The 26,802-nt window shown below is 51.2% G+C and overlaps 10 protein-coding genes across 10 annotated transcripts; 6 read left to right on the forward strand and 4 right to left on the reverse strand.

Moving 5' to 3' along the window:
* Positions 1 to 504: 504 nt before the first annotated feature.
* BDW47DRAFT_121820 (carboxylesterase family protein) lies at positions 505 to 2,265 on the reverse strand (the record flags this gene model as incomplete). Its single annotated transcript, XM_024815711.1, has 5 exons — positions 505 to 749; positions 807 to 1,053; positions 1,110 to 1,397; positions 1,462 to 1,655; positions 1,896 to 2,265. 5 exons carry the CDS (start codon positions 2,263 to 2,265, stop codon positions 505 to 507), a joined length of 1,344 nt encoding a protein of 447 aa, XP_024676731.1.
* A 1,086-nt stretch (positions 2,266 to 3,351) lies between these two features.
* BDW47DRAFT_114799 (pectate lyase) lies at positions 3,352 to 4,208 on the forward strand (the record flags this gene model as incomplete). The annotated part of the gene is made up of 3 exons (XM_024814718.1): positions 3,352 to 3,702; positions 3,792 to 3,890; positions 3,954 to 4,208. The coding sequence occupies 3 exons, from the start codon at positions 3,352 to 3,354 to the stop codon at positions 4,206 to 4,208; spliced, it is 705 nt and encodes a 234-aa protein (XP_024676732.1).
* Positions 4,209 to 5,367: 1,159 nt separating this feature from the next.
* On the forward strand, positions 5,368 to 8,164 carry sit1 (putative siderochrome-iron transporter Sit1). Its single transcript, XM_024820484.1, has 9 exons — positions 5,368 to 5,770; positions 5,839 to 5,922; positions 6,062 to 6,202; positions 6,271 to 6,375; positions 6,427 to 6,520; positions 6,571 to 6,948; positions 6,998 to 7,091; positions 7,149 to 7,396; positions 7,458 to 8,164. Exons 1-9 carry the CDS (start codon positions 5,558 to 5,560, stop codon positions 7,823 to 7,825), a joined length of 1,725 nt encoding a protein of 574 aa, XP_024676733.1. The 5' UTR covers positions 5,368 to 5,557; the 3' UTR covers positions 7,826 to 8,164.
* Positions 8,165 to 9,069: 905 nt separating this feature from the next.
* Positions 9,070 to 10,713, forward strand: BDW47DRAFT_130429 (aldehyde dehydrogenase; the record flags this gene model as incomplete). The annotated part of the gene is made up of 2 exons (XM_024817102.1): positions 9,070 to 9,933; positions 10,005 to 10,713. The coding sequence occupies 2 exons, from the start codon at positions 9,070 to 9,072 to the stop codon at positions 10,599 to 10,601; spliced, it is 1,461 nt and encodes a 486-aa protein (XP_024676734.1). The 3' UTR covers positions 10,602 to 10,713.
* Positions 10,714 to 10,836: 123 nt separating this feature from the next.
* On the reverse strand, positions 10,837 to 12,618 carry BDW47DRAFT_121824 (FAD-binding domain-containing protein; the record flags this gene model as incomplete). Its single annotated transcript, XM_024815712.1, has 5 exons — positions 10,837 to 10,926; positions 10,976 to 11,082; positions 11,162 to 11,768; positions 11,855 to 11,927; positions 11,978 to 12,618. The coding sequence occupies 5 exons, from the start codon at positions 12,616 to 12,618 to the stop codon at positions 10,837 to 10,839; spliced, it is 1,518 nt and encodes a 505-aa protein (XP_024676735.1).
* Positions 12,619 to 13,958: 1,340 nt separating this feature from the next.
* Positions 13,959 to 16,009, forward strand: BDW47DRAFT_130433 (transcription factor domain-containing protein; the record flags this gene model as incomplete). Its single annotated transcript, XM_024817103.1, has 5 exons — positions 13,959 to 13,997; positions 14,050 to 14,078; positions 14,135 to 15,245; positions 15,292 to 15,610; positions 15,656 to 16,009. The coding sequence occupies exons 1-5, from the start codon at positions 13,966 to 13,968 to the stop codon at positions 16,007 to 16,009; spliced, it is 1,845 nt and encodes a 614-aa protein (XP_024676736.1). The 5' UTR covers positions 13,959 to 13,965.
* A 73-nt stretch (positions 16,010 to 16,082) lies between these two features.
* Positions 16,083 to 17,226, reverse strand: BDW47DRAFT_97748 (threonine aldolase family protein; the record flags this gene model as incomplete). The annotated part of the gene is made up of 1 exon (XM_024820485.1): positions 16,083 to 17,226. A coding segment is annotated over one exon (1,094 nt), but the record flags the coding sequence as incomplete, so codon positions are not given.
* A 788-nt stretch (positions 17,227 to 18,014) lies between these two features.
* On the forward strand, positions 18,015 to 19,778 carry BDW47DRAFT_130435 (protein kinase-like protein; the record flags this gene model as incomplete). Its single annotated transcript, XM_024817104.1, has 3 exons — positions 18,015 to 18,063; positions 18,241 to 18,933; positions 18,994 to 19,778. 3 exons carry the CDS (start codon positions 18,015 to 18,017, stop codon positions 19,776 to 19,778), a joined length of 1,527 nt encoding a protein of 508 aa, XP_024676738.1.
* A 2,947-nt stretch (positions 19,779 to 22,725) lies between these two features.
* Positions 22,726 to 24,255, forward strand: BDW47DRAFT_3908 (SDR family oxidoreductase). The gene is made up of 2 exons (XM_024818901.1): positions 22,726 to 23,291; positions 23,382 to 24,255. Exons 1-2 carry the CDS (start codon positions 22,872 to 22,874, stop codon positions 24,165 to 24,167), a joined length of 1,206 nt encoding a protein of 401 aa, XP_024676739.1. The 5' UTR covers positions 22,726 to 22,871; the 3' UTR covers positions 24,168 to 24,255.
* BDW47DRAFT_130440 (Zn(II)2Cys6 transcription factor) lies at positions 24,256 to 26,662 on the reverse strand (the record flags this gene model as incomplete). Its single annotated transcript, XM_024817105.1, has 7 exons — positions 24,256 to 24,839; positions 24,885 to 25,043; positions 25,090 to 25,270; positions 25,324 to 25,513; positions 25,562 to 25,628; positions 25,675 to 26,445; positions 26,505 to 26,662. The coding sequence occupies 7 exons, from the start codon at positions 26,660 to 26,662 to the stop codon at positions 24,344 to 24,346; spliced, it is 2,022 nt and encodes a 673-aa protein (XP_024676740.1). The 3' UTR covers positions 24,256 to 24,343.
* Between the last annotated feature and the right edge of the window lie 140 nt (positions 26,663 to 26,802).

The following is a 26,802-nucleotide window of genomic DNA, read 5'->3' on the forward strand; positions in this document are numbered from 1 at the left end:
TGGATATAAAGCCTATTGACCAAAGATGTTCTTAGATAGAATTCGCGAGGTATACGATCGACAAGTTGACATAGAGCAATATATAGATGCAATATCAAAGCAAACAGGGAAGGATACAATAGATGATTGAAAAGAGGATGTGTGAAAGAGAGACAGAATCAGAAGGAGACTCGGGGGAAAGTAACTGTTCTCGAGCATTTGTCACTGAAGTCTATTCAGTACGATTTGTCGTAATGATTCCAGCATATTCACCGGAGTAGACTTCCTAGGCACTCGTCTCATTATCATGATGATCAATATCAAGCGTCATACTCCCAACAGCCTCAGGTCATCAAGATTAGGGCCAGAAACGATCATTCCAAAACTCAAACCATTGGACAACATATGGTAGGTATGCTTATGAACTATGGTTCACTGGTATGTCAGGTCATTGTCATATCAATATAAACATTACCCTATCAGCGGAACACACAAGCATATCGACCCCTTTGGGAAGTATCACCCTCAGGCACCATTCTTGGGATCCATGATGATCTTCAGAAGAGCCTGGCAATTGGGATTCTTTGCCCAAGGGTCCATCTTCTTCTGGAGGCCCTTTGCAACAACGTTAACCGTAGTCGATTGGTTGCCATAGACCGGCCATTCTCCATCGTCCCTGCCGTGGAAGAAGTCTAGCGTCCTGGCTTGAACCTCCGTGGCCAGAGACACGTCTTTCACAGGGGTAGTCTTCTGATCCACGAAGAAGATATCTACAGCAGTCAGTTATTCACCAATGAACCCAAAACAGATCTGGCAAATCAATTTACAGTTCAAATCCAGACTATGCACCGCGGGCGGCACACTGAACACATATCGCTGCGTCTTGCTCGCATACGCCTTCGCCAGACCCTGGGAATTGCACCCATACACAACATCCGTCGTCCAGTCGTTTGCCACGTCCTGGATCTTCGAGTCCGGTTGAGAGTACAAGTCACGAATTCGCTGGATAGTCTCTTCATTTGCGTCTGGGATAGTTCGCCGCACGAATTCAGCGAACCCAGCGGGCTTCTTGATCTCTGGTGTTGTTTCCAGTCCCTTGTCAGCCATATTTCCCGCAATATAGCCTCCACGCGCGGGTTAACGCGTCCCTGGCTGAACAGCACCGTCAACACATCTGGGATGTACTCCCCATCTGGGATTGGGCCGAACCTGATCCCCGGGCCGAAGGTCGCACCACCAGAGCCGCCGACGACCTCGGTGAGGAGGTGCTTGTTGGCGGTGGTAAGGGTGTTAGCTGGAGCGTCGCGCAGACACTCGACTGATTTGCACTTGGTTGCCTTGAGGACCTCCTTGAATAGACTGGCACGGCGGCTTGTAACATCTCTGCGGGGTGACATAGCGGGCGAGGAAATGAACGTCTGAGATGATTAGTATATTGTCATCTTCTCAACCAACAATCCTAAACACCTAAATACCACCCACCTTCTGGGAAGGCAGCTCTCCCTGGCCCCTATTTGCGACTAGCATCAACGTGACCATCGTCGCGCTCGTGTTCTGTCCCATGGCGGTGATATTGTCCGGATTGCTCCCAAAGCGCTTGATGTACTTTTTTATCCACTCTAGTGCCGTGACGCTGTCGTGCAGACCGACATTAATATCCATGTCCTGGCCCTCCGCTGATGATCACTCGTACAGCTCTATCCTGTACACACCGTCAGTGTTCTACACAAGACTTTATAAAACGTAACGGGCAGCCAACCGATAATTTATAGTCACATGGATAAACCGGTCGCTCGGGCTCTTAATGCGCTCCATCAGTGCCATTCTATCGACTAGTATGTTCTTACTTCCGGACGCGTACGCCGAGCCATACAGCTAATGAATAACTGGCGCGGTGTCAATCCCTGGATACACACCCTCAGGCACCAAGACATTCAAAAAGAGGCAGTCCTCCTGGCCCCACGTCGTCCTGTTCAGTTCGGAAACGAGCATCTCCCTCGGGGCGGAGTTGACGCAGTCCGACTTGAGGAGGTGGTTTCGGCCGTTGAGGACGCCAGGCTTGTGCGGCGGGGGCGTGCCGGGCTTGCGGAAGCGCCGATCACCGGTGGGAGGCTGCGCGAAGCGGATGTTGTTGTAGAGAAAGACTTTGGTCCCGGACGTGTGAGTGGCGTAGCCCAGGTCAACCTTGGGCGACGGGGTTTTCAGAGTATGACAGAGGAGGAGAAAAGACAGTATTAAGGAAGTCGTCAAAAGATGCTTCTTGGCAATATGGAGACAGGGTCTCATAAATCAACGTGCTCGAATTCGTTGTCGTAGTACGGGCTTGCAACGACGCTATATTCCTTGCGGACATGCTAACATATATATACATATATGACAAACCCTTTGGATGAGGTTCATCATCAAGAATACAAAAATAGGAAAAGAGACAAAGCACTCAATCAGCGCCACGACATGAACATTCGTATTAAACGACGATCAAATCAACGCATTTGCCTGACGTGTTGGAGTCAAGTGCCGATCGACCGACTGACAGATCGACAGGTAGCATTGAAGATGATTTGAGAATATGACATGTTTTCCTATCACCGCCTCAGAAAAGATATATGAAAGTTTTCTCCCGCCCGCCTCAGCCTTCCCGGCGCCCGCAGTGTGGGGACCGATCCCTGGACGCGATCAGCAAATACAGCTCTAGATATAGTTCTATTTTCCGAGCCTGGGGCGTGGATTCGCTGCGAGGTGTGTGACGAAGAGTGCTCGGCGGATGGAACAGATACTTATATTTGCTAGTACGCTTGTTCCATGAAACAATTAAATACTCGAGCATTACTGATTGAATATGAAGGTATAGATTAAATTATAAAAAATCTTTATTCAGCGAGGGAGAAGAATGGCTAGTTTTATGCATTAGGCACGTTTACGGGTTCATGCTTCGCTGATAGCCACGGGCGACAGCATTGGCATGTTGGAAAGCATCATAACTAAGGATACATCTGTAAACAAGCTGTACTAGATCCGTTGTTGAAGAAATAATTCCTCCGGACGCCACACCTTGGCAGGGTCTGTTCTGCAGCTGTGGCGAGACTCGCGTGACAGACTGCAGTGCTTTCTAATTGATGCTGAGTATGGCATTGGAGGGATTTGAAGGCCATGTCCGCAAGGCTTGATATTCTGTTTACATTCCCGGGAAAAGTGATGAAATTGATCCATCAATGGGATGTCATTTCTATATCCTACTTCACAACTACATAATAGAATGGGAAATATATACATCTCATTTCTAGACTATAAGATCCGCATCGCATCCCTACTGATAGACATTCCGCCCAGCGCAATTTATCTCAACCACACATCAAACATAAACCAGAAAGAATGTTGTCCCAATTAACCGCTCTCCTATTTATTCTCCCCGTCGGGCTCGCTTGCCTAGGCTACGAGGGGGGCATCCCCACCCCAACGGCACATCACTCAAACAGCGCCGTCATCGAGATCGCCGCCGGAGAGGTCTTCGATGCCGGGTGGGCTAAGTACGACCGTGGATCCGGCGCCTGCAAGGGGAGCACGGAGGGCGACTGGCGTGATGCCGTCTTCTATCTGCACTCGGGGGCGACGCTGCGGAATGCAATAATCGGGAAGGACCAAGCGGAGGGGGTGCATTGCGATGGAGCGTGCACTCTAGAATTTGTGTGGTTTGAGGATGTCTGTGAAGATGCCATCAGCATTGTATGTCGTACAACCATCTCCAACATTGACTCGTCACTATCCTGCGATGGAGACACGGCTGACTGGTCAAACCATGGTGATGGATATAGAAAAACGACAAAGCGGGCCAGGAAACGTGGATAATCGGAGGCGGTGCCTACCACGCCAGCGACAAGGTCGTGCAGCATAATGGTTGTGGAACAGTCAACGTGAGTTATATCTGTGTCTTTCCGGTCGAAGAAGAGCATGATCGTTGATGACGTCTCTGCCAGATCATCAATTTTTACGCCGAAGACTACGGTAAAGTTTACCGATCATGTGGTAATTGCAAAAGCCAATGCAAGCGGAATGTATATGTTGAAGGGACGACAGCCCGCGATGGGGGAGAGGTCGTTGGTATCAATGCCAACTACGGGGATACTGCGACGTTGAAGAACGTTTGCACTGATGCTAGTCATCCGTGCGTCATGTATGACGGGTGTGCCGGTGGATGCGAGCCTTCTAAGGTTGGGTATTGCTCTGGATAGGTGGTTCCGTTGGCATTAGGATGAAGGCGGGTGAACTTTGCGGAAAATGTAGCGATATTTTCGGACCAGTGGCTTCTGATACCATTCGTAACAACCCGCGTTAGGGCTCCCTGTCACTCTTTAAACCCATTACCTAGGCTTTATAATATTGATCTTCCCCCTATCCCACCTTTGATAGCTAGCACCAAACAGCACTACTAGGAGACTTGTGGATAATACTAAGAAGATAGATTCCTGTACATGTTCTCCAAGAGGTACTCTCATGTCTCCCGTTCTATGCAGGGACTCTCTCCAACCAGAAGTGAAGCAACAGTTACTTGATAATGTAGGTGTTGTGAAATGAGATCACAATTCTCTTTACTATGTTGCTAGTAATATACGACACTACACTACGAACGGCAGGTACCGCTCCACCACCGACCTCCACCTGGACCGACTAAGTCACTGTCACTCGCGGAGTGGGTAGCCTGTGATCATGTCCCGGGGTGTTACTGTGGAGACCGTATACAACTACCATTGTGGCAAGGGTAATATAAGATGATGTTTCTGTAAATTAAAAAATTTTGGCGAAAGAAAAGGTGTTAATGTTTCTCTTACTTTATAAACTAACTGAACCGGAGTTAGGGCAACCATTAGCGTTAGGGCTTGTAATGGGCCATTTCTGCTCTGACTAAAATGCCGCGGGGACCAGGACCATCACGGTGGATCAGACAAGATCTTATCATCGGATAGTCGATTATCAATCTGTCCATATATAATTCTCCGATGTTCGGATGCGACATTTCCCACATGGTCTGACATCTCTCCTTGCTGTTCGAATCAAATGGGACAAGAGAGAGCTGGCTGGGACCCTCGGCGCATGTCTGTCTACCCCTCTTCACCAACCTAAGCCACCAAACTCGCTTGCACGGCGATGGTTCCCTTTTCTTCGACCTTTTCTTGGAACGGTCTCAGCTCGATCCGGTTGGTCTCCCAGCGAGACCAATGAAAAGACTAGGGGGCGTCCTTGGCGAAGCCTAGGCGTCAGTGCCCAGCGTGCCTGGAAGGAGTAGCAGGCCCGGACCTGTCCACCTTTCTGTCTTGGGTCCTTATTTCATGGTTCTGGTTGGCCTGACTGTCTCAACGGACGGATCAGATAAGATGGAAAACATTGAGGGTAGACGAGACAAAAAAAAATAAAAAATAGAAAAAGAAAGAAAAAAGGCAGTATCTCATGATGCGCTCATTCTCTCAACACAGAGTTTTCTTCCCATTCCTTTTCTACTTTATAAATCTTTCTCTCTCCCCTCTTCTTCTTTCTCGCTCGTCCCCATGCGTTTGAATCGTCCCCCGGGTGGAAAATAAACAAGATGGTCTCTGACAAGGAACCAGGCCTGTCGGAGGAGGAGAGGTCATCGTCAATCCCCGGTTTTGCTCCCCCCATACCCGTGAGCCCGGGCGTCAAACGCATCGAGGCCATTTCCTCCACTTTTACCCGTACCGATCGCATCCTTTTTTTCTTCTCCATCTTTATTCTGGCCTACGTTTATGGATTGGACGGGACCCTGCGCTACACCTATCAGGTCCGTCTGCATATCGATCATCCGCTCCTGGACTTGGTTGCATAATGTCTAATTCTCTCATTTCATAGCCGGTGGCCACGGACGATTTTGGCCAACACAGTCTGCTTTCTACAATCAACGTTCTGCGCTCTGTGATTGCTGTCGCCGCCCAGGTCGGTCTTCTATCTTCATTTATTCTCCCTCTGTTACACTTGTCTGGGCATTCTTTGCGCCTGCATTTCCCTCCACCCCGTTTACTTCTTCTTTGCGACTTTCACGTTTCAGCGTTGCGAATTCTAACGTAGATTCTAGCCCACCCTTGCCAAAATTGCCGATGTGTTTGGCCGCAATGAGGTGGTCATCCTGTCGGTGGTATTTTACACCGTTGGCACCATCGTCGAAGCCGCTGCTAAAAACACCCCAACATTCTGTGGTGGTGCCGTGCTGTACCAGGTACGACATCCCGAACGCTCGCATATATACACACTCGCATGTATAGGCATGCTGATACTCCCAGCTAGATTGGCTACACCGGAATTTTGCTTTTGGTGGAAGTCCTCATCGCCGACACGACGTCTCTTCGATCCCGTCTCCTCTTTTCCTTCATTCCTGCCACACCCTTTATAGTAAGTGATTGATTGCGTGTGCGGGAAAGGCAACACCACTGATGGAAATAGATCAATACCTGGGTTAGTGGGGATATTGCCTTGGCCGTCCTGGGCACAGCAGGCTGGCGCTGGGGTATTGCCATGTGGGCTATCATCTTCCCAGGTAACTCCCGTAGTTTCCATCATCGATGAGCGGCAAGCTGATATTCCAAGTGTGCGCGATTCCTCTGTTCGTGATTCTCTACCGGGGCCACTACAAAGTCAAGAAACAACAGGGCGGATACGACAGCCGTTTGGGCGCTCTCACGTCTACTAAGGCAATCATTGAGTTGTTTCACTATTTAGACGTCGTGGGTATCTTCCTGCTGATCGCCTGGATGGCATTGATCTTGGTCCCATTTACCATTGCCTCAGACGGCTCGGACCAATGGAAGACGGCCAAGATCCTTGCGCCGTTGGTGTGTGGTATCTTTTGCGTTTTCCTGTGGGCGCTTTGGGAACGTCGCTGCCCGCACCCAATGATACCCTTCAGACTCCTCAAAGACCGCGCCGTGTGGGGCGCGCTTGGAATTGCTTTCATGCTGAATCTTTGTCGGTACCCTGCCTCACCAACTGGACCATCCAACTGACCTGATCACAGCCTGGAGCATACAGGGAGAGTTTCTGTTCACCGTGCTCCGAGTCAGCTTCGACGAGAGCATCACGAGCGCCACACGCATCACATCTCTATATAGGTCTGTTGACCTTGTCAATCGATCGTTCTCATGATAGCTTGTCTGACTGTTGTATAGCTTCGTCTCCGTCATCACAGGTTGTGTCCTTGGCTTTGTGGTGCTACAGGTCCGCCGCTTGAAATTCTTCATCATAGGAGGCACCTTGCTCTTTACGGTAGCCTTTGGTCTGCTCATCCGCTACCGCGGTGGGACCGAAGGGTCCAGCCACTCGGGCGTCATCGGTGCCCAAGTTCTGCTGGGTATCGCCGGCGGATTGTTCCCGTACCCAGCGCAGGCCAGCATCCAAGCCGCCACCAAGCACGAACGTACGTCCCACTCAACCATAACCCCACCTATTCTATCTCACCCATGCTAACGCCCAAAAAGACATGGCCGTCGTCACAGCCGTCTACCTCGCCCTCTACCAATTCGGCTCCGCCGTGGGGAATACCATCGCCGGAGCCATCTGGCGGCAGGTCCTCAACGCCAAACTCACGTATCAGCTGGGCGACGCAGTCCAAGCGGCTGCGGTCTTCGCCTCACCGCTCTCTTTTATTGAAGACCACCCGGTTGGAACGCCGATGCGCGATGGGGTGATCGTCGCCTATCGCGAGACGCAGCGGCTGCTGTGCATCACCGGTATCTGTCTTACGGTCCCGCTGATTGTCTTTTCGGTGTGTATTCGTGACACGAGGATGAGCGACGAGCAGAGTGATCCCAACGCCGAGGAGAAGAACAGAAATTCTTTTTGGTGACTGTGTAGTGGGGCCGTTGATGTCCGTAATGGGAGAAGGTGAGGGATTTGGTTGGTTAGGGTTTTGTGGTGCAACTGGTGCTCGTGTATTAAATTTAATTTCTAGAATTAATGTCACTTATAGGGAAGAATTGTCATGTTTCTTGTTAGAGATCAAGGGTGGTATATGCTATCCTCTATGATAGCGAATACAACCGGTTGAATGGATGGACCATTGTCTGACTCAAAGTGGAGCTCAATATCTAAGGTATAGTATCTCCAATTCAAACCTCCCTTTACATGTCCCTATCTCCTACTTTAGCCCAATTTATCATATGAATGAAGTATCCATTGATCTCCTTAGCTCCCTCACAACTACACTCATCTCCCCCCCCCACCTCGCGTCCCCGGCCCCAGGCGAATATCACAGAAAGATAGCCAAGATGCGAGTGGCAAAAAACCAGCGCTAACAGTGATGTCGTACTCGATAATTCTCTGTTGATAGAATCGTATAGGACAATCTTCTATTCTGGCCATCGAAATCTTCCATCTCCTGTTGGCTCGGATCCTCAAATCCGATAGACACGTCACGACGACCGAGCGTAGCCTGCTTGATGTGTGGCGTCATGAAACCGCAATTATACTGGTTGGATCGCGGAGTTGAAAGCCAGTTCGAGTCAGTCCTGCGGACTCGAGAGGTAGGTCATCATATGAGAATGGGGTTGACGGCCTTATATGCTGCCCAACCCTATCTGTATGTATGTCCGACGTTGCAGACGCATCTTGCTTGTTGTGTAACAGCCTCGTCCTACGCCCAACAGTCTGAAAAGTCTGTTAATCGTTCAAGCTGAGATCAGGCTGATCTTATGTGTGACGCTTTTTGTCAGTATCGTACGACTGGTTAGCATCAAATAGTGGACCTTAACAATGCTCCTCTTAAGTGGATCGTTGAGATAGTGGGGGTTTGTTTCACGCTATGCAAGTCTCCCTGGTTGCAGGGGTTATGGTCCTGCTCTCATCCTTCCGAGTCTCCCGATAAGAGCTATTGGAAGCTGACGCGGGCCGCTAAGATAGAGTCCGCAGGGCGGGGCTTTTAGTTCGGGGGCGGGGATAAGAACGAGGGGTGCCGGTCAGCAGCTTGCATGCTGCTAGGGGGGTTGCGCGTATATATAAGGCTGTTGGTCCCAGTTTCTATTTCCCAGAGACGTCAAGAGGAAATTGAAAGAACAAGGAAAATCACTACCACAGACTACAATACCACCCATCATGGCCTTCCCCTTCTCCTCCAGCAATCTTCCCACCCAGCTCTTCATCAACAACGAGTACGTGAATTCCCGCGGCGCGCAAAAGCTCTCAGTCCACAACCCCAAAGATGGCGCCCTCGTCACCGACCAAGTGCCCCTCTCCGGCGCCGAAGACGTCGAGGCAGCCGTCGCCGCCGCCGAAGCCGCCTTCCCAGCATGGAAGAAGACGAGCGCCATCGAGCGGCGCGAAAAGATGCTGAAGTTCGCCTCCCTCCTCCAGCAACACGTCGACCAACTCTCCGAGCTAAGCCGCATCACCCTCGGCGCCCCCTTCCGCACCTTCGGCGGGTTTGAAACCTCCATGGCATCCGAGTTGTTCACCTACTACGCTGGCTGGACCGACAAATTCGGCGGCGAGAGCTTCCCCCAAGACAACGGGTTCTTGAAGTTCACCCGCCACGAGCCGCTGGGCGTGACAGCCGGCATTGCCCCCTGGAATGCGCCTATGGGGACCATCGGGCTGAAGGCTGCACCGGCCCTGGCGACGGGGAACTGCTTTATTCTTAAGCCGTCGGAGAAGACGCCGTTGAGTTCGCTGGCGCTGGGTGCGCTGATTAAGGAGGCCGGGTTCCCACCGGGTGTGTTCCAGGTTTTGTCCGGGGATGGGTCGACGGGCGACTTGTTGGCCCGGCATATGCGTATTCGCAAGATCTCGTTTACGGGGTCCATCCCTACGGGCAAGAAGGTGCAGCGTGCAGCTGCGGAGAGTAACCTTAAGCGGGTGACGCTTGAGCTGGGCGGCAAGTCGCCGGCTGTTGTGTTTGATGATTGTCATTTGGAGAATGCTGTGTCATGGTGTGCGAGGATTACGGCGAATACGGGACAGGTATGTTCAATCATTGTTATAAATGTGAAGGAAAGAAGAAGAAGAAGAAGAAGAAGAAGCTAACGAAACAGGTCTGCTTCGCGCCGTCCCGAGTCTACGTCCAAGAAGGCATCAAAGAGCAGTTCCTCGCGAAATACAAACTCGCCCTCGAAGAGATGGGCAAGGGAGTTGGTGACCCCGACCACCCCAACACACTCATGGGACCCATCGTCGACAAAGCGCAGTTCGGCCGCGTCATGGGATTCATCGAGCGGGGCGCAAACCAAGGCATCCTGCTGACAGGGGGTAGCCGCGTCGGGGAGACAGGGCTGTACGTGGCTCCCACAGTCTTCACCGACGTGGAGGCGTCGTCGGAGCTCCTGCAGAATGAGATCTTCGGGCCTGTGGCGGTTGTCAACACGTTTAAGACGGAGGAGGAGGTCATCCGTGAGGCGAACTCCACTGAGTATGGGCTTATGGCGGGTGTCTTTACGCAGGATATCAACCGGGCGTTGCGTGTGGCGAGCGAGTTTGAGAGTGGTATGGTGGGTGTTAATGCTGTGTCGCTTGTGCAGACGGAGTTGCCGTTTGGGGGCTCGAAGCAGAGTGGAACCGGGAGGGAGTGTGGGAGGGCCGCGTTGGAGGCGTTCACGGAGACGAAGACGGTTATGATTAATTTGACTTATTAGTAGGTAGCTTGCTACCGGCTTGGAAGGTCAGCTGAAGCTGAGCGTGAAGACTACTGGAATTGCGTTACGCCATGTTTACGATGCAGAGTTCATGCAATATGACAAAGGATCATCATCCGTTGCACCTATTACAGGATAAGAAGTAATTACTTGTAAGCTAGATAGATATGTACGAGGGCCATGCCATGCCGCCGTCGAGATGACCGACATAGTCAAGGTTGCCGTATGCATCCAATTAATAGAACCCCATGATCTCTCCAAGGACACTGCGGAAGATCCCCTTGGGGTCGAACTTCTCCCTCACGGCCTTGAACCGGGCGATGTGCTAATTTCGGTCAGTGATGATTCTACACATTATACAGACTGGTACTCACATCTGGGTCAATGTTCTTGACCGCCATTTTGAATACGTCGCGGGTGTTCTTGGTCCAGTGGGGACGGCAGGGGAATTCTTCGACAAGGACCTTGGCGAGTTTGTCATCTGGTTTTATTAGCATGGTTTCCAACGTGGGTTGAGCGAGAGAAACAGAAAAGAAAGAAAAACAAGAGAAGAAACGCACAGAAAGGCTCATTGAACCGCGACCCATCCCCAACACTAGGCCGATAAGTCGGAAGGTCCAACATAATAGCGCCCTTCTTCCAATCGGCCCCATCAGCCGTATCGTAGGTCACCTGGCCCAGGAGATCAAAGTAAGGACGGCCAAACTTGATATTAATCCCCGTGCGATACGTCGACGTCATGATCTTCCCCTTCTTCTGCTCCTCGTCAAACAGTTCCCTCACACGCTTCAGCATCGCATTGGCCTGCGTCATTGGGAACGCCAACTCCATGGTGTAGCCGTGCATGCCGTACTCCCAGACGGGCTTCTGGTCCGGGTACAGCCCGCCGATCAGCACGTCGTAGTTCCAGCCGTAGACGGGCCACTCCTTGATGTCTTCGTTGGTGGTCTTTTCGCGGAAGTTGGGCTTCTCCCAGAGTCCGAAGAGGATGTCCTCTGCGAGCATGTTGGATGTTGCGAGGTAGCGGCCGGAGTTCCAGATGGAGATGATGGCGTTGGCTTCCGCTTTGGTTACAGAGAAGGTGTTTTGGAAGCCTTGTTGGTCGGATTTGTTGCTGGGAACGACGTCGTAGTAGCGCCAGTGGAACTTGCGCTTGTAGGGCCACCACTGGTTTGGTTGGTTAGTATGGTATATATATAAAGGGCATGAGATGGAGAGTAGTAGTATGGTAGGTAGAGGAAAGAGGTACGTACCCAAAAGTTTGCGGTCGCGTACGGCTCGATCATTCCGGCAATGTCCCCGTCCAAGACCTCCTCGTCGTCGAGACTGCAATAATTAGTGAACGGTCGCCACGGACAGGAGGGTAGAATGCGTACGTCTTCTGATCCGCATAGACCATGAAATCCGGACGGATCTTGAACTTCATGCGAACAATAACACCCAGGAGACCCAACGACGTCGACGCAGCAAGCCACTCATCGTTGTCATCGTCCCGCTCAATATGGCGCAGCTGGCCACTCCCATCAATAAAGTCCAAGGACAAGACACCCGCGGCAACCATCGACTCCTCACGGATCGAGGACCGATGCGCGCCCATCGCGACACACCCCGCAAGGGTGATATTCCAGTTAACGAGCGTGTACCCGGCCGACGCGCCCCTTTTGTGCAAGTACTCCGCGAGCTGGAGGAAGGTGACACCCGCCTCGATCATAACCGTGCCCGCCTCCAAGTCAAAATCGTAGATGTTGTTCACCTCCTCGGTTTGGATGATGACGGTGTTCGGGTCGTCCGAGCACATCGTATCGTACCACATGTGCGCCTTTCCGGACGCACGGACTTGCTGGCCATCTTTGATGGCGCGCTTGACCATATCCTGGATCTCGTCCACGCTGCCGGGCGTGCGGACAGCGGCGACTTCATTACACGCGGGGAAACCTTCACCGTCGAACGTGTTGTAGGGGCTGGCGGTGGCCCTCAGGGCCAGTGCCAATGCGGTGATTGCCGGTAAGACCCTCATCGTGGACGGTGGAGGGATTTACTGAAGTCGAACCAACTCAGAAGAAAAGCATTGCGGTTTGCGCGGAAAATCTTCACCTGGCTTTTATATATGTAGCGCGAATGGAAGATCACATTCGGCTCCTTTTCTCCTCGTTTACCGAGGTTGCACCTTCATGGCGTCTGTCGTCCCCTGTATTTGCGTCCCCTCACCGGTCTTTCTCTGGTCTCTGCTGTACGGGGTTTGCGGGGAACTAATTGGGATCTACCGCAAATCTTCACCCGGGGGAAGTGTGATTGGGCAGGATTTCAGGCTTATATCAAGCGAGAAATATGCCTATTCAATTAGTTGGGGTAGGATATTTGTGGATGCATTCCTGCAAAATCAAGTTTCTACTATTTTAGTGCATTATAGACATATGGAAGATCTTTCTTGCTATTGTGCAGTATCTCGAAGGGAACGACGTTGTCGTACACTTATCCGAGGCATTCCTTGGACGGCGAGTGGGGGAGAGGGTAAGTGCAGTTCATTTCATGTCTCTGCATAGCATGGGGTCTTGATGTCAGTACTAATCATATGTGGTATACATGGCGAGAAGCTGGGGAGTCGAAGCTCAGCAAGTCATGTCTCCTTAAGAGCATGCCAGATCAACAGGGCAGGATTCAACCGTCCCCTCATCCAGCGACGCTGGTCCAGGTAGTGGCTTGGCGTCTGCATATCACTGCCTGGAGCTGTCATGTGGATTTTTCCTGTTTATTTAGGCAATTCATCGCGATTGGAGGTAAGTGGCTCGGTGTATGGTTATGCAACGGGCAGAGGGACCCACGCATTGTGTCATATGCACTCTAGCAGTCTGGCCATCAGGAATCTAGTATTCGTTGTTAGAAAGACGACCTGGGGATAATCTGTTGAACATGATAAATGTTGATATCAGAGATTAAAGTGCCTTCTCAGAAGGCTTGGAGTAAAATAATCATTCACCCAGCAGACAGCACCCCAGAGGGCTTCTGTGCGCGAGCTTGATATGAGCATCCCATGGAGCTGCAAGGAAAAGCATTGTCGTATTATTATCTGAACATTGTTGACAAATTGGACGATATGTGGCTGTATATCTCGGCGATATTAATATAACATAATATGCTGAATGCAGCTCATTCACGGGGTAGATGAATCATTGTTTGACAAGATTCAAGGAGTTGAAGTTATTCGTAATGGACTGGGTGGTTTGCCAACTTTTTGCCTGAGGCTGCAATAACCAGTGCATTATAAATCCGCTGACTCATCTCGGTTATCGGATCTCAATCCCTATCGCTTCGTATCATTTCCGATCGGGAATTGCTTCGTTCTGTATAACCGTCATGTCCCACTATGCGCGTGTCTATCTCCTGTGAAGCTTGCCGGTATGCCCGCCTGAATACGTGGCCTACTGAACGAGATGAACTAATTCTACAGACAATCCAAAGTGAAGTGTATCCACAACGGTATGAATTGACGTAAAACAAGTCCCTCGGGAATAGAGGGCTGATGAGAAGCACAGGACAGGCCCCTTGCCATCGATGCAACCGACTCAATCGCACTCATTGCGAGCTCACCGACCCCAGGTCTGCCTCGTTGACCCCCAGAAAGTCGGTCAAGCGGGGTAGAGCAGTGCGGGCATCCCCGTCTCTCAGCCAAGGCCGTCCACAGACCGTCGCCACACAGTCTACTGGCAATCAGAATGTCTGTCACCACTGCGAGTCGCCAAATCCAATAGCGACACTGCCAGCAGCCACAATCATTCACGCCTGTGACACATATCGCCGAAAGTTCCCGGTGGTCAACTTCCTCCACTATCCGTCGCTCATTGCGGAGGTTTCTGCTGATTCATCGGCCGTGGACCCCGTCTTTGTATCGTCCTTATTGTCACTATGTGCACGCTTCATTCCCGGGCTGGCCTCGGAAGAGGTATACGCCGACTATGCACGCAAGCAACTGGCGCGACGGGCCTTTGAGGCACCTTCATTGTCAATGGCGCAATCGCTGGTGATGATTTCGCTCTACGAGTGGGGATCTGGCCGTCCCTACAAAGCGTGGATGTATAGCGGCATGGCCACGTATATGATTCAATCCTTGCTGAAGACGGCGGATGACAGCATGGAGCATAACCCGGACGAGTTCTACGCATCACAGGCCCAGCAAACGCAGTATGAACAACTCGTGCGCACGTACTGGGCTCAGTTTGCCCAAGATTGCGAGCTCTCCTCCGGGGCCCGACAGCACTTCGCACTTTCCTTCGACGTTATCAAGGTTCCTCTACCTATCAGCGACAGGGACTTCAACTTTAGCCTCCACAGCCCGACACGTTGGATGCCAAAAGACCTCAACCGGCAGTCTCTGACGGCTCCACTCACCATTGACCATGGATTGACTATAGTGACACGGGGCTTCGATATTTTCGTGAGAATACTGCGGTATGCCAACGAAAGCCGGCGGGGGCGGGAGTCTGAGTCCCCTCCTCACCGCGCATTCCAATCCCTCCTTGCAGAGTTGGATCAATGGCGGACCCTACAGGACGTGACGGTTCGCTTTCCCGACACGCACGCTTTGGCACACGTAGCATTGGGATATGGAGAATTGTTTGCGTACATTAATCTGGTCTATTTCATGAGGTAAGCTCATATCACCCACCCCGATGTGTCTTTGTTAATCCTGTAGTGTACTGTTCCTCTACCGCGATCGCGTCCTGACAGGCATCGCTTGGGGCACGTTTGAAGGCGACGATGCATTCAATAGGCTTTTCACCGCATCCCAAAGCATTGGAGGCATTCTGTCCGAGCTGGAAGCCTCGGAAACTCCCGTGATCACCCCATACGCGGGGTTCAGCGTGTTTGTGGCGGCCCACATCAACATGTACGGCACGGTTTCGCCCCACCCTTACCCCGGTGGGCGCGAGAGAGCGGAGACGGAAAAGAAAGCGAACTTTGCATACTTGGAGCGCGTGTGCAAGTTTTGGCCTGGGGTTGGAAGGAGTTGGGTATGTTCCACGACACCGTTTGGAGATCCCCGCTAACTTGCCCAGTGGCGCACCGTGCAAGAAGCGAACCGATTCTATGAAAACGCCCGGAATCACCCAGGGCACGTCATGGCTTTGGCTCGGCCGGGCCATCTCGCTCTTGCGGGGACGCTGGATGAATATGGTGATATTCGATCCGCACGGCGACATGAGCTCCCTACCATGCGACGCCGACGAGGGGAGACGATCTTGGACGAGGGCGATATGGGAAGACACAGTACCGGTCAGGTACCTGATGTCCGGCCAATGGCGGAGCTACACGAGTGGGAAGCCGAATTGCTGCAGTGGCCTTTCATCGATGAGACATGGACCTCTGGATTTGACACGGGGGTGGAAGCGGCATGGCCCAATCTTAGCTAACCCTACAGACCCTACTAAAAAAAAAAATCACCGAAATAGAATCATTTTGAATTTTTCATTAATTAAATAACTGTGACTATGTGTATCCCGATCCCAAACGCCCGCTCCGATGTATGCAAAACTTCAAATCGTCCATTGCCGTACAAATGCATTAAACTTGTCCACCTCCATAGGATCCGTCGCCCACGACGTCACAACGCGCACGACGGACCGGCCGTCATCCAAAGAATCCCACACATAAAACTGGAATCTCTCCTGCAGGTCCTGGATGAGCTCTTCAGGCAGGAGCACAAAAACCTGATTCGTCTCAACCCGATCATCCGGATACAGAGCGTACCCCAACTCAACGAAATTATCCGCCAGACGCGCCGCCATATCATTCGCATGGCGGGCCAGCTGGAGATACAGCCCGTCGCGGAAGAGTTCCGCAAACTGACACCCCATGACACGGCTCTTGGCCAGCAAAGCCCCGTGCTGTTTGACGTGGAAGACGAAATCGTCCGCGTAAGGGAGGGTCTTTTTCACGACGACCGCTTCGCCCAAAAGGGCCCCCATCTTGGTGCCTCCGATCCAGAAGATATCCGTTAACTCGGCGATGTCCGCCAGCGTCGGCCTCTCATCCTCGGGGTGCGCGGCAGAAGCGACCGCGACGCCGATGCGCGCCCCATCCATCATCAGCAGCAGGCCCAGCTGCTTGCACACGGCGGACAGATCGCGCAGCTCGCTCTTCGAATAGACGGTCCCAAGCTCGGTAGCGTTCGAGATATACACCAGCCTTGGCTTGGCCGCATGGGGGAAGAATTGATTGCGCTGGACGGTGCGCACCAACTGCGCGGGAACCATCTTGCCGCGCACTGTCCCCGGCACGATGATCGTCTTGTGGCCCGCCGCGACCTCAATCGCGCCGGCCTCTTTCCCGACGATGTGGCCCGTCTCCGGGGTGAGGACCGCTTCGTAGGGCCGTAGGCAAGCCGCGATGCAGATGAGGTTGGCGGCTGTGCCGCTGGGCACGAAGTGGATGTCTACCTGGGAGTCATCGAGGTTGATTTGCTGCCGGAGGAGGCGGCGAGCGTCGGAGGAAAGTGTGTCTTGCCCGTAGGACGATTGTTGAGTTGTGGAGGAGGTTAGGAGGGCGGAGAGGAGGGCGGGATGGGCAGCTTCGGAGTAGTCGTCCAAGAAGCTGTATGGGATGTGTTGCTGTACCGCGGCGGGCATTATGTGTGTTTATTATGTTCCTTTGTTTGTCTATTTTTTTTTCTGACTCGAAGAAGTTTTCGTGGATTGGGGAGGCAAATTGTCTATAAGTACTTTGAGCTACTCGAGTAAGGTATTCCCGCGGTAATGATTTGATCGGGAATAACAGCATGCAGATTCCATAAAACTTGTTTTGACGAGTACAGCTTAGATATCTCTGCGTTACAATACAAAGCCTGCAATTGCAACTGTGTAACTTGCATGCTCCATTCCTGACCACCGCCATGTAGATGACACCCGTCACCTCAATATTTCTGGGGTCCATCCACATACATACATACATCGACCAGATTCCGATCGTGACAATCCGTTGGGGTACGATTTTTTATTCCCGTCGGGAATAGAGCAGACCCACCACAGCAGCTTGGTGACTCTTGTTTGATGCCCGTCCATGGTTCTAGAACTTGATTTCAAGCATTCGAGTCATGTCCAATTGGACAATTCTTTCGAGCGCGGCCGGCCATTGTCCAATCGGTACGCAGCACGAAGGCCCCGCTGATATGGCGGGCTTTGGTCGCTGACTATCTGGACGTATTGCGGTTTAATCGGCTTTTAGATCTTTATATCCCGGATGACTATAAATATCTGCCGTGCTTAGTTAGTTTATTGACTGGCTGCTGAACTAGCATCGACGGATATAAACGGTCGGTCTAGTTTTTATTGTCTTTACTGTTGACTTGTCCTACGGGGTGTTAGGATTATTGAGAGTGGGCGTCGTGATAATTACAGACTTGGTCACGGTTGTATAGATATGTACAGTCACCTGACTGTGCTTGGCCGGTTATTCAACCCCTGTCTCTGTCTTTGTTTCTTGTTCATCATCACTATATTCCCTTTTCGTCGTATAATAAACTTTCTCTAACAATGAGTGTGACATGATATGGAATATAGTCGCAGGTAGATCTAGTTCCAGTTTAAATCCTGCTGAGATCCTGCTGAGATCCTACTCGACTTCAATACCCCCTAGATACGGCCAGGCGCCTGTCGGATGTCGCTCCTGCAGATGTTCGGACGTACTCGCAATATTCTACGATCCTATAATCGGGTCCACATTCCCCCAGGCTATACACATTCCCGAAAGCCGAGATCGTCACTGTCTACTCTTTCCCGCCGGGAAACAGACAGATACAGCAAGGATACAGAGAGATCCAAGGAGTCTGGCCCGTCGGGAATAAGACCTAAAAGGTTTCAGTACATGCCGATAGAATACGTGGAAGATCTGGACAGATACTGTCCCGGGGGATACCATCCTTTACAGGTCAAGAACACCTTAAACGCCGGCCGTTACAGACTGGTCGATAAGCTCGGACACGGAGGGTACTCGACCACATGGCTAGCCCGTGATTTACAAAGAGATAGATATGTAGCCGTCAAGGTTATCACCGCTGACGCTAGTGCTTCCACGTCAGAGGCTATTCTTATACATGCCCTTGGGAATGTGTTATCTAAACCAGGAAAAGAGATCATTCCTTCCATCCTCGACGAATTCTGGGCTGTCGGTCCCAATGGGGAGCATAGATGTATCGTTGCTCCCTCTGCACGGATGAGCTTGTTCGATGCCAAGGAGGCTTCCACTTTTCGCCTTTTCCAGCCGAAGGTCGCGCAGTCAATTATTGCTCAGCTTATTCGTGGTGTGGCATTCCTCCATAGTGAAGGCATTGTACACGGCGGTATGTGATGTTTGTCAATGAGTCCAACGCAAATGAACATCTAACTTCTTTCTTTCCAAGACCTGCACCTGGGAAACATTCTAGTCCCTTTCACCGAATCAATTGATCATTATACTACACTAGAGCTATACAAGAAATTTGGGGAGCCCGAGCCCGAGGCTGTTGTTCGTCTCGACAACAAGCCATTATCAACTCACGTCCCCTCACACGCACTCGCACCCGGCTGGTTTGGCATTTGCAGCGATGATCTCTCCCAGGAAGAGGCAAAGATCATACTCAGCGACTTTGGAGAATCATACAACCCCCACGCAACTGATCGATTCTTCTCAAAGACACTTCCCTGGATTCAACCACCGGATGCCCGCTTCTCAGAAGAGCCCCTCTCTTTCGCGTCAGAAGTCTGGACCCTCGCCTGCACCATCTGGGAGATCTTTGGTCAACGACCCTTTTGCGACACATTTTGCTCAACGGCAGACCACGTCACCGCGGAGCAAGTCCAAGCTCTTGGGACTTTGCCCGGGGAGTGGTGGGAGAAGTGGACTAGACGATTGGAGTGGTTCAGCGAAGAGGGTGAGTTAGATGCGAAGTATGGCGTGTGCAGGACCATCGATATGAGGTTTGACTACTGTGTGCAGGAGCCTCGGGCTGAGGCGGGCTTGGAGATGGTGACTGAGGAAGAGAGGAGGGCGTTTATGGAAATGATACGGTCGATGCTCGTCTTTCGGCCGAGGGATAGGGCGACAACTCAGCAGGTTTTGCATTCAGAGTGGATGCGAGGCTGGGGACAACCGGCCTTGAGAGGCGGACTGGATGGAAGTGAGATAAAAGGATCTCCAGCGAGATAGGAAGATGCTCAATCTTGGATTATACTCATGGGTTAATGTTACAAATTCACATAATTTATCTACGAGAATGACTTCGTAATGAAATTCTGTTAATCTCCTTGATAACAAGCAATGAAAACCCCAGTATCTAAGCATGCAGGTCATGATAACCCTAGTATATGTAATCCAGAAAAAGGACCAGTATATACCCCCTACTACCTATTAATCACAAAAGATCGCCCTTCGTAGTAAACACCGAAACTGAAAAGCAAGGCAAGAAGAGAAAAAGGGGAGCCCATCATTTACTATCAACCATCCAACGCCTAGTCTGAATATCCCCCTTCAGGAGATTCAGCAACTCATCCTCACTGGACTTCTCTAATCCCCTGGAGATAATAAAGCCATACCAAATCCCACCTGCATCTTTACCTTGAGCAGGATGCCTCGTGGCCATCCCATCATTGACGACCAGCGACACGGCGTCGAGCAGGTCCGACTCACCGCAGACGGTGCCAATATACGGACAAAAAAACCAGCACCCTTTGCCTTCCACGCCAGGCTTGGAGTCTTTCACGGAGTCCCAGTCGTAGATTATGGCTCGCCCATCGTTGATATCTAACTCCTGCGTCGGGTTCCTCCAGTAGAAGAACTCGGGGGCGGCGCTCTTCTTGACTCTTTTGGTAGAGTGTCTCATTTTGACGGATTGAACTGGATGGCTTTAATTAGCTTTGGTGGTAGTTTTGGATTGGGAGCAGATGGTTGTTTAGGTTTGTAGTTGTGTTAGGGGCTGATGATGATGGATGGTGTGAATAATTCGGGTGGGAGTCAATTATTTATAGTGTGGCATTTGGCAGAGAATGAAGTTGTTACTCTGTTAATAGATCCTTTGTAGCGCCCTATTGTATAGCCCTTCTTGACGAGGCAGTAACAAGGGTTGTCTTTGTCTGGAATCAAATGGTTATTGTGTTTCTGACAGAGTAATGGAGGGTGTTACACACGGAGCTATACATAGTTAGGACGAAACAAAGAGGCCGGACTTGAATGCTTTTATTTACTATGTGGTAAGAATAAGAAAAAAGCAAGCAGTGCATAAGTTTTTTTCTTTCGTAGATAGTAAGAATGGGGATAAAGAAAGCAATGCCTCGTTGATCGCTCGCAGACATTGCTTCTGAAGAAAGAGTCAACCTTAGGGCTCGCGGGTCACGGGACCTATATCGAAAAGCATATGTTGTCTATTGTCAGACAGTGAATGAAATACGCTATGAGAAGTTGGTGTGGATGGGAACTGGTCATTCAACAACCTTTCAACTTGTGTATCTTCAACAGACATGAAAGTTTTGGAAAGGCGATGAGAATTGGAAGGGCATGCTTAGCATATAATGGAGCTTTACATCGACTAATAATACCCATTACTTGAGACTTATGAACAAAGAAGAGGGCAGATAATGTAGTCATTACAATGGCTGTCTGCCACTGGAGTAATAATGCCATAGAGCCTGGATCTTCCTTGTGTTTTGCATATCTGAATACCACCCCTCGTCTCGTCCTAGATGACAAATTTTATCACTTTGGATTTACATTTCTATTTTTCTATAAGAGATCCTTCCCAATGTCTAGAAAGAATTTGTTATATAAATATTTATGACCAGCCCAGTGATATCAAAATGACTTTTCATTCAAAAATGCAAGCAAGCTCCATGTTGAAACCTGCTACAATACCACCTCCCATATACGACAAACGACAAAGCAGACAGGTAAAAACAATCCAATTCTGTAGGGCCGAATAAAGAAGGAAAGATAATATAAATCTCTCTAAGTCAGTATCCAAGGCTTCTCTGTAGCGGTAACCTCAACAACAATTCCACCTCTCCTTCACATCCAACGTCCGCTTCCGAACATCAAGCCGCATTAACCCCAAGTCTATCCTATCCACCATTAAGCGCGAGCTAACCAATCTCAACTTAATATTACATTCCACGGGTCACCACAGAGGAGCTGTTACAGCCAGAGAGTTTTGTCGTCTATATCTACAAGAAGTACAGCCCTAAGCAGCTGCATCTCATCCACGAGCGTCCCAGTCATCGGGAAAAAGTACCACGAGCCCAATGCACTGTTGGCTTTGGAGAAGCTCTACCCGCTGATGTAGGCATTTTTAGAATTGATTGCGGTGACTCGGTCAGGACCTGTCTAGTAATTGATGTTTCGTTGTCGTTGGCTGTGGTCTCGGGCGTCGTGGAACTGGGGGATTGTGTGTTACCCAGGTCCAGGCTGGAGATGGAGGCGTCGGACTTTCTCATTGCCTTGATGGACATTTTGATGGGTTGATTATGGACTTATTTGGTAAATGAGGTTAGGGGTTTAGTTGGGGGTAGTGATTATTTGGAGAGAGATGGGGTGATTATTGTTATTAAGGGGAGCTGAGGGTGGGCTGATATTTATACCTTGGATGGTGGATAGCAGGAGAGGCTTTCCGGTTCTTGTATGTAAGGCTCTTTCAAGCAGCTGTATTGTTGCTATTGTCATGGAATAGGACAAAGTAGTGCAGAGAGTCAAATAAACCACTGAAGAAACAAAGGTTGGGCAATAAAGCACCCTTGTTGCTGGGTATTAACACGATAAACTATATACAAACTAAGTACGAAGAACAGACGAAACCTTCCAAAGCTCGTTCATCTGGATTCAATATTCCAAAACAGATCAAGTCTTAGGGCACGCCATTCCGCGGTCTTATCCAGCGGTACTAATATTTCTTCAAATCACCCCTGTCACCAACCCCTACTAGTCCATTTACTAGCTTGTCGGCACTGCAATCCTAGGTGGGGATCGGCCAAGAGTATTAAAAGAACAAACACAAGAAAGCTCCACGCAAAATGCCGAGAACCGACATGATCGGTCAGTATCAACATGATCATCTCGAGTTGGCCACTCCACTCCTTCACGGTGGGGATCTGCCCGGCCCCCAACCCCTCAGCTACGCATAGCCTGTATGCGGCCCCCTTACGCCATTTAAAATGGCATATTCTGGGAATTATCCTCTAATCTCACTGACTTTCCAAATCGACTATCAACTATCCAACAGCCAGCCGAAGCACACACAAAAATTAGAGATACAAAATGGGAAGCGCATCCCCACCCCCGCACGCCCTAGTGTTCGGCGCCAGCGGCATCAACGGCTGGGCATTTGTCAACGCCCTACTCAACGACTATCCCTCCGCAGATGCTTTCCAACACGTCACAGCCTTTACGAACCGCCCCCTGAACGCAAAGGACGCGCAGTGGCCTGCCTCATCGAAGCTACAGCTCGTGTCGGGGCTGGACCTCGTCGGAAACGACGAAGCGGGACTACAGGATGAGCTACAGAAACGAGTTCCCCACATCGAAGGCGTAACCGCCATCTACTTCTGCGCATATGTATTTGACAGTGACAACGCGAGAGAGATCGACATCAACGTGGGCATGCTGAAGAAGGTTGTCCTTGCGGTTGAGAAACTCTGTGTGAATTTGAAGGTTGTCGCTCTACCGACTGGTGTTAAGGTCTGTCAATGCCAATTCCTGCAACGCGTGCAAGCCAGTCTCCATCCACGTCTCCGACAGCAAAGCTAACTGGTGGTTTCGGCTCACCAGGAATACGGTGTCCACCTGCTGGAGAAATTCCCCTTCGCAGACAACCTCCCGCTGAAAGAAACCCACCCTCCGCTCCCCGAGCCCTACCGCAGCGAGCTCTTCTACACCTACCAGCTCGACTTCCTCCGCACCACGTCGGCCAACAAAAATTGGACGCACGTTGACGTCCGACCCGACATCATCATCGGTTTTGTGCCCAATAACTCCCTTCACAATCTTGCGCAGTGGATCGTCCTGTACCTCGCCTTGTTCCGGTACATCCACGGACCCGGCACGGAGGCGATCTTCCCAGGGACCGCCAAAAGCTGGAAGGCGTTGAGCAACAATTCCAGCCAGGACATGATCGCACGATTCTGCATTCATCTGTCGCTGCATACGGAGGAGCCCGGAATCGCGGGAGGCAGTTTCAACGTCTCTGACAATGCGGTGCCGTCGAGCTGGGAGGAGAAGTGGCCTGTGCTCTGCGAGTATTTTGGCCTCAAGGGTGTTGGTCCGGTAGAGGGCGGGCCGGAGGCCGCTGCCTTCTTAGAAGAACATCGGGATGATTGGGCCAGGATGGAGAAGGAGTATGGGCTGCGAACGGGCCATCACCATGGGAAGGGTGACGATAAGAGTCTGCCGTTTGTGCCGTTCTTCCTTCTCAGTCAGTTTGATTTTGATAGACAGGTTGATCTGACGAGGATGCATGCTGCTTGGGGTCCCGCTAAGGAGGAGCGGGACATCAAGACGACGTGGTATACGACGTTTGAGAGATATCGCACGGCTGGGATTATTCCTTCTTTCTAGATAGGTGGTCCTTGCGAATATTGCTATGAGTTCGGAAACGGCTGGCGGTCATCAGCGGAGGTTTTTGTCCAATTCCGTTACTCCAGGTTTAACCAGGTAGAAAAGCTTGGTGAACCCAGCACGAGAGCACAGATTAAGTTGACATAAGTAATTCTTCGCAAATGTAGGAAGCGCTCTTAGAGAAACCGATATAGGAATTCCAGGTTCTGCAGATTCGACGGTTCCTGAGACGGCGCAGTCCCCAAGACATCGGTATAATCATCTGTGAAGTTAAACAGCCCACCAAACCATTCACTAGGAGCGCTCAGGTCAGCCTGAGCAACAGAAGCAGCTTGTGGAGAGAGATCCAGGGGGGCATCAGTGGGATGGTTCGTAGTTATATCGTCTGAGTAACGTGGTGTATACGTCTCCGGTGTCTCATTGCTGACGCTGTGCCGAGCGTCTGTCCCGGGGTGGGTGTGGTCCGGGAGTCGAAGATTACGCGCAGTGCAATCGTCTAAACACCGGAAGAATAGATCCAGAACCCAATTTTCAAGATCCCAGGATTTTTGCAACTCTTGGAGACCAAGAAGGCAGAGGCGCGCGCGGTGTTCTGCTAGTTTTCGTGTTGTGCCGGAGGCGCGTCGGCAGTGGATTGTGTGGATACAGAGGGTGGAAAAGGCGTGGGTGATTCTATCTCGTTAGATGTGGGTAGACTGTAAGATTTATGTAACGTACAGATGTGTCGGGCCGTGCTGCACCAGATTGTGCGACAGCATATCCTCAATGATGCGGGTGCTCCTCGTGGCGGCGTCCAGCGCGGCCTGTCCTGGCTGTTCCAGACCCTCGTGGGGTGGATACAGAAATGAGGACCGATACAGCAAAATATACAGGTTACTGGTAAATTAGCATGATAATATAGACAATAAGATAAGTGACATACTTGTAAGTCATGTGGAGGAGACCTGCAAGAAAGGTAGCCTTAGGGGTTGTGCCACGGTCTAGCTTCAACTCCTCTGGGATTTGAGCTTCCCAGTCGCATATTTGCTGGCACAGAGCGGCACGAGAGGACGTTTCCCTCGTTGGGTGTACTGGCAGATACTGAGAGGACACGATATTGTGCACTATATCACTATATCGTCAGTAAGAGTAACGGCGCAGGAGAGACGCGGCATACAGATTCGGGCAAGTTTGGCCATCTCAACCGGATATGGAACCTCAGTGGCACACTGGGTGCCGAATATATGCTTTTCCCCAGCAACCTCATCATCCCACACGTCGTCGGGCTGCAGTATGGCCACGGCGCAGTCCTCGTCGCGAATGCGCGGGGGAAGGCCAAGGGCAGCTGCACTCTGCTGGTCCCGGATCTACTTTGGTAAGAATCATTCCCGCACTGGTAACGGTGGTATACTCACATATAAAGCCCACCAAATCCGCTTCCACAGCTTCGCTTCACGCGGCGAATGGAACGAAAATTTAGACCTAGACTTCATCAGCGGCGTCATTTCGCTTTACCCGTCAAACTCACATCATGTGCATGCCACGTTTCTGCGCCAAGCTGATGGCAACCCCCAGCCAGGACCACGTATCGCGCTCTTCCGACGGCCCTCCGCGCCAGAAGCTAAGCATAAAAATGGATTGCAGTTTCACGGTCTTGTTTGTCTCCCAGTCAGCGTCATACAGGGCCTTGGCGCGGCTATAAAAGAGAAACTTGGCATGGTAGCGGATCGCAAAGTTCGTACGAGCGAATTCATCATCTGTACACAGACTGACACCAATGAAGAGCATAGACTGGAGCAAAAGCGGCGAGATGGTTCCCTGGGAATACGACTGCTCAACCGCAGCACGGTCAAGGATGGGAAAGCAAGGGTGGAACCAATCAAAGTATGCTTTCAGCAGCGTCTCGCGCGTGTCAAGCGGCGGGTAAGAGAAGGCTCCGGCCGAAGAAAGTTGGGACTCCATTTGGGCCTTGTGCGCACGCATCGCGTCGTCGCGCGCGCTTGTCAAATCCAGACGCTCGGGAATGGCATAGTGTAGGCGGGTCTTCAGCGCCGATCCCTTGTCGGGGGAAGAGCGACGCCCTTCGTCGATCACACACGTCAATGGACTGGACTCGCCCAGAAACACGGTAGGCTGGGCCGAAGAGGCCGACTCGGGGGTGATCCACGGGGTTCGGGGCGCCATTGGGATGCGCTGGGGGAGCGGCCCCTCCCCGCGTGCCGACTGGGTCGCATCCGCCAACGGGGTGTCAAACTCGGATCTGGGAGTGATCGGTGCAGGCGGCTTTTTGCGGGGATATCTAGAAACGGTTAACTCTATCGTAGAGGATCGTTAAGATGCAGAGGTAAAGATACGCACTTTCCTCGCTTTGACACTCCCAGCTCGCAGGGCACGTTCTGCGAAATACAATTGTCACAAGGCCGTTGAGACAGCACATTGCATTTGATGCGACGGCGATTACAGTGGAGACAGGCCTGACGCGCACGGGAGCGTGTCCGATGTGGACTATCGGCCATGGTGTATGATACGTGTATAGTAGTATTGTCTAGAATGATGAGAACAGGAATGTTGATTGAAGAAAGCGAATGGAAATGATTGACGTTCCAGATAGCCGAGCCGAGTCGGCTATTTCCGTGCTGGATAGGTCTTGGCAGAG

This window comes from Aspergillus candidus (genome assembly GCF_002847045.1).
Source record: "Aspergillus candidus strain CBS 102.13 unplaced genomic scaffold BDW47scaffold_1, whole genome shotgun sequence".
Taxonomy (NCBI): Eukaryota; Fungi; Ascomycota; class Eurotiomycetes; order Eurotiales; family Aspergillaceae; genus Aspergillus; species Aspergillus candidus.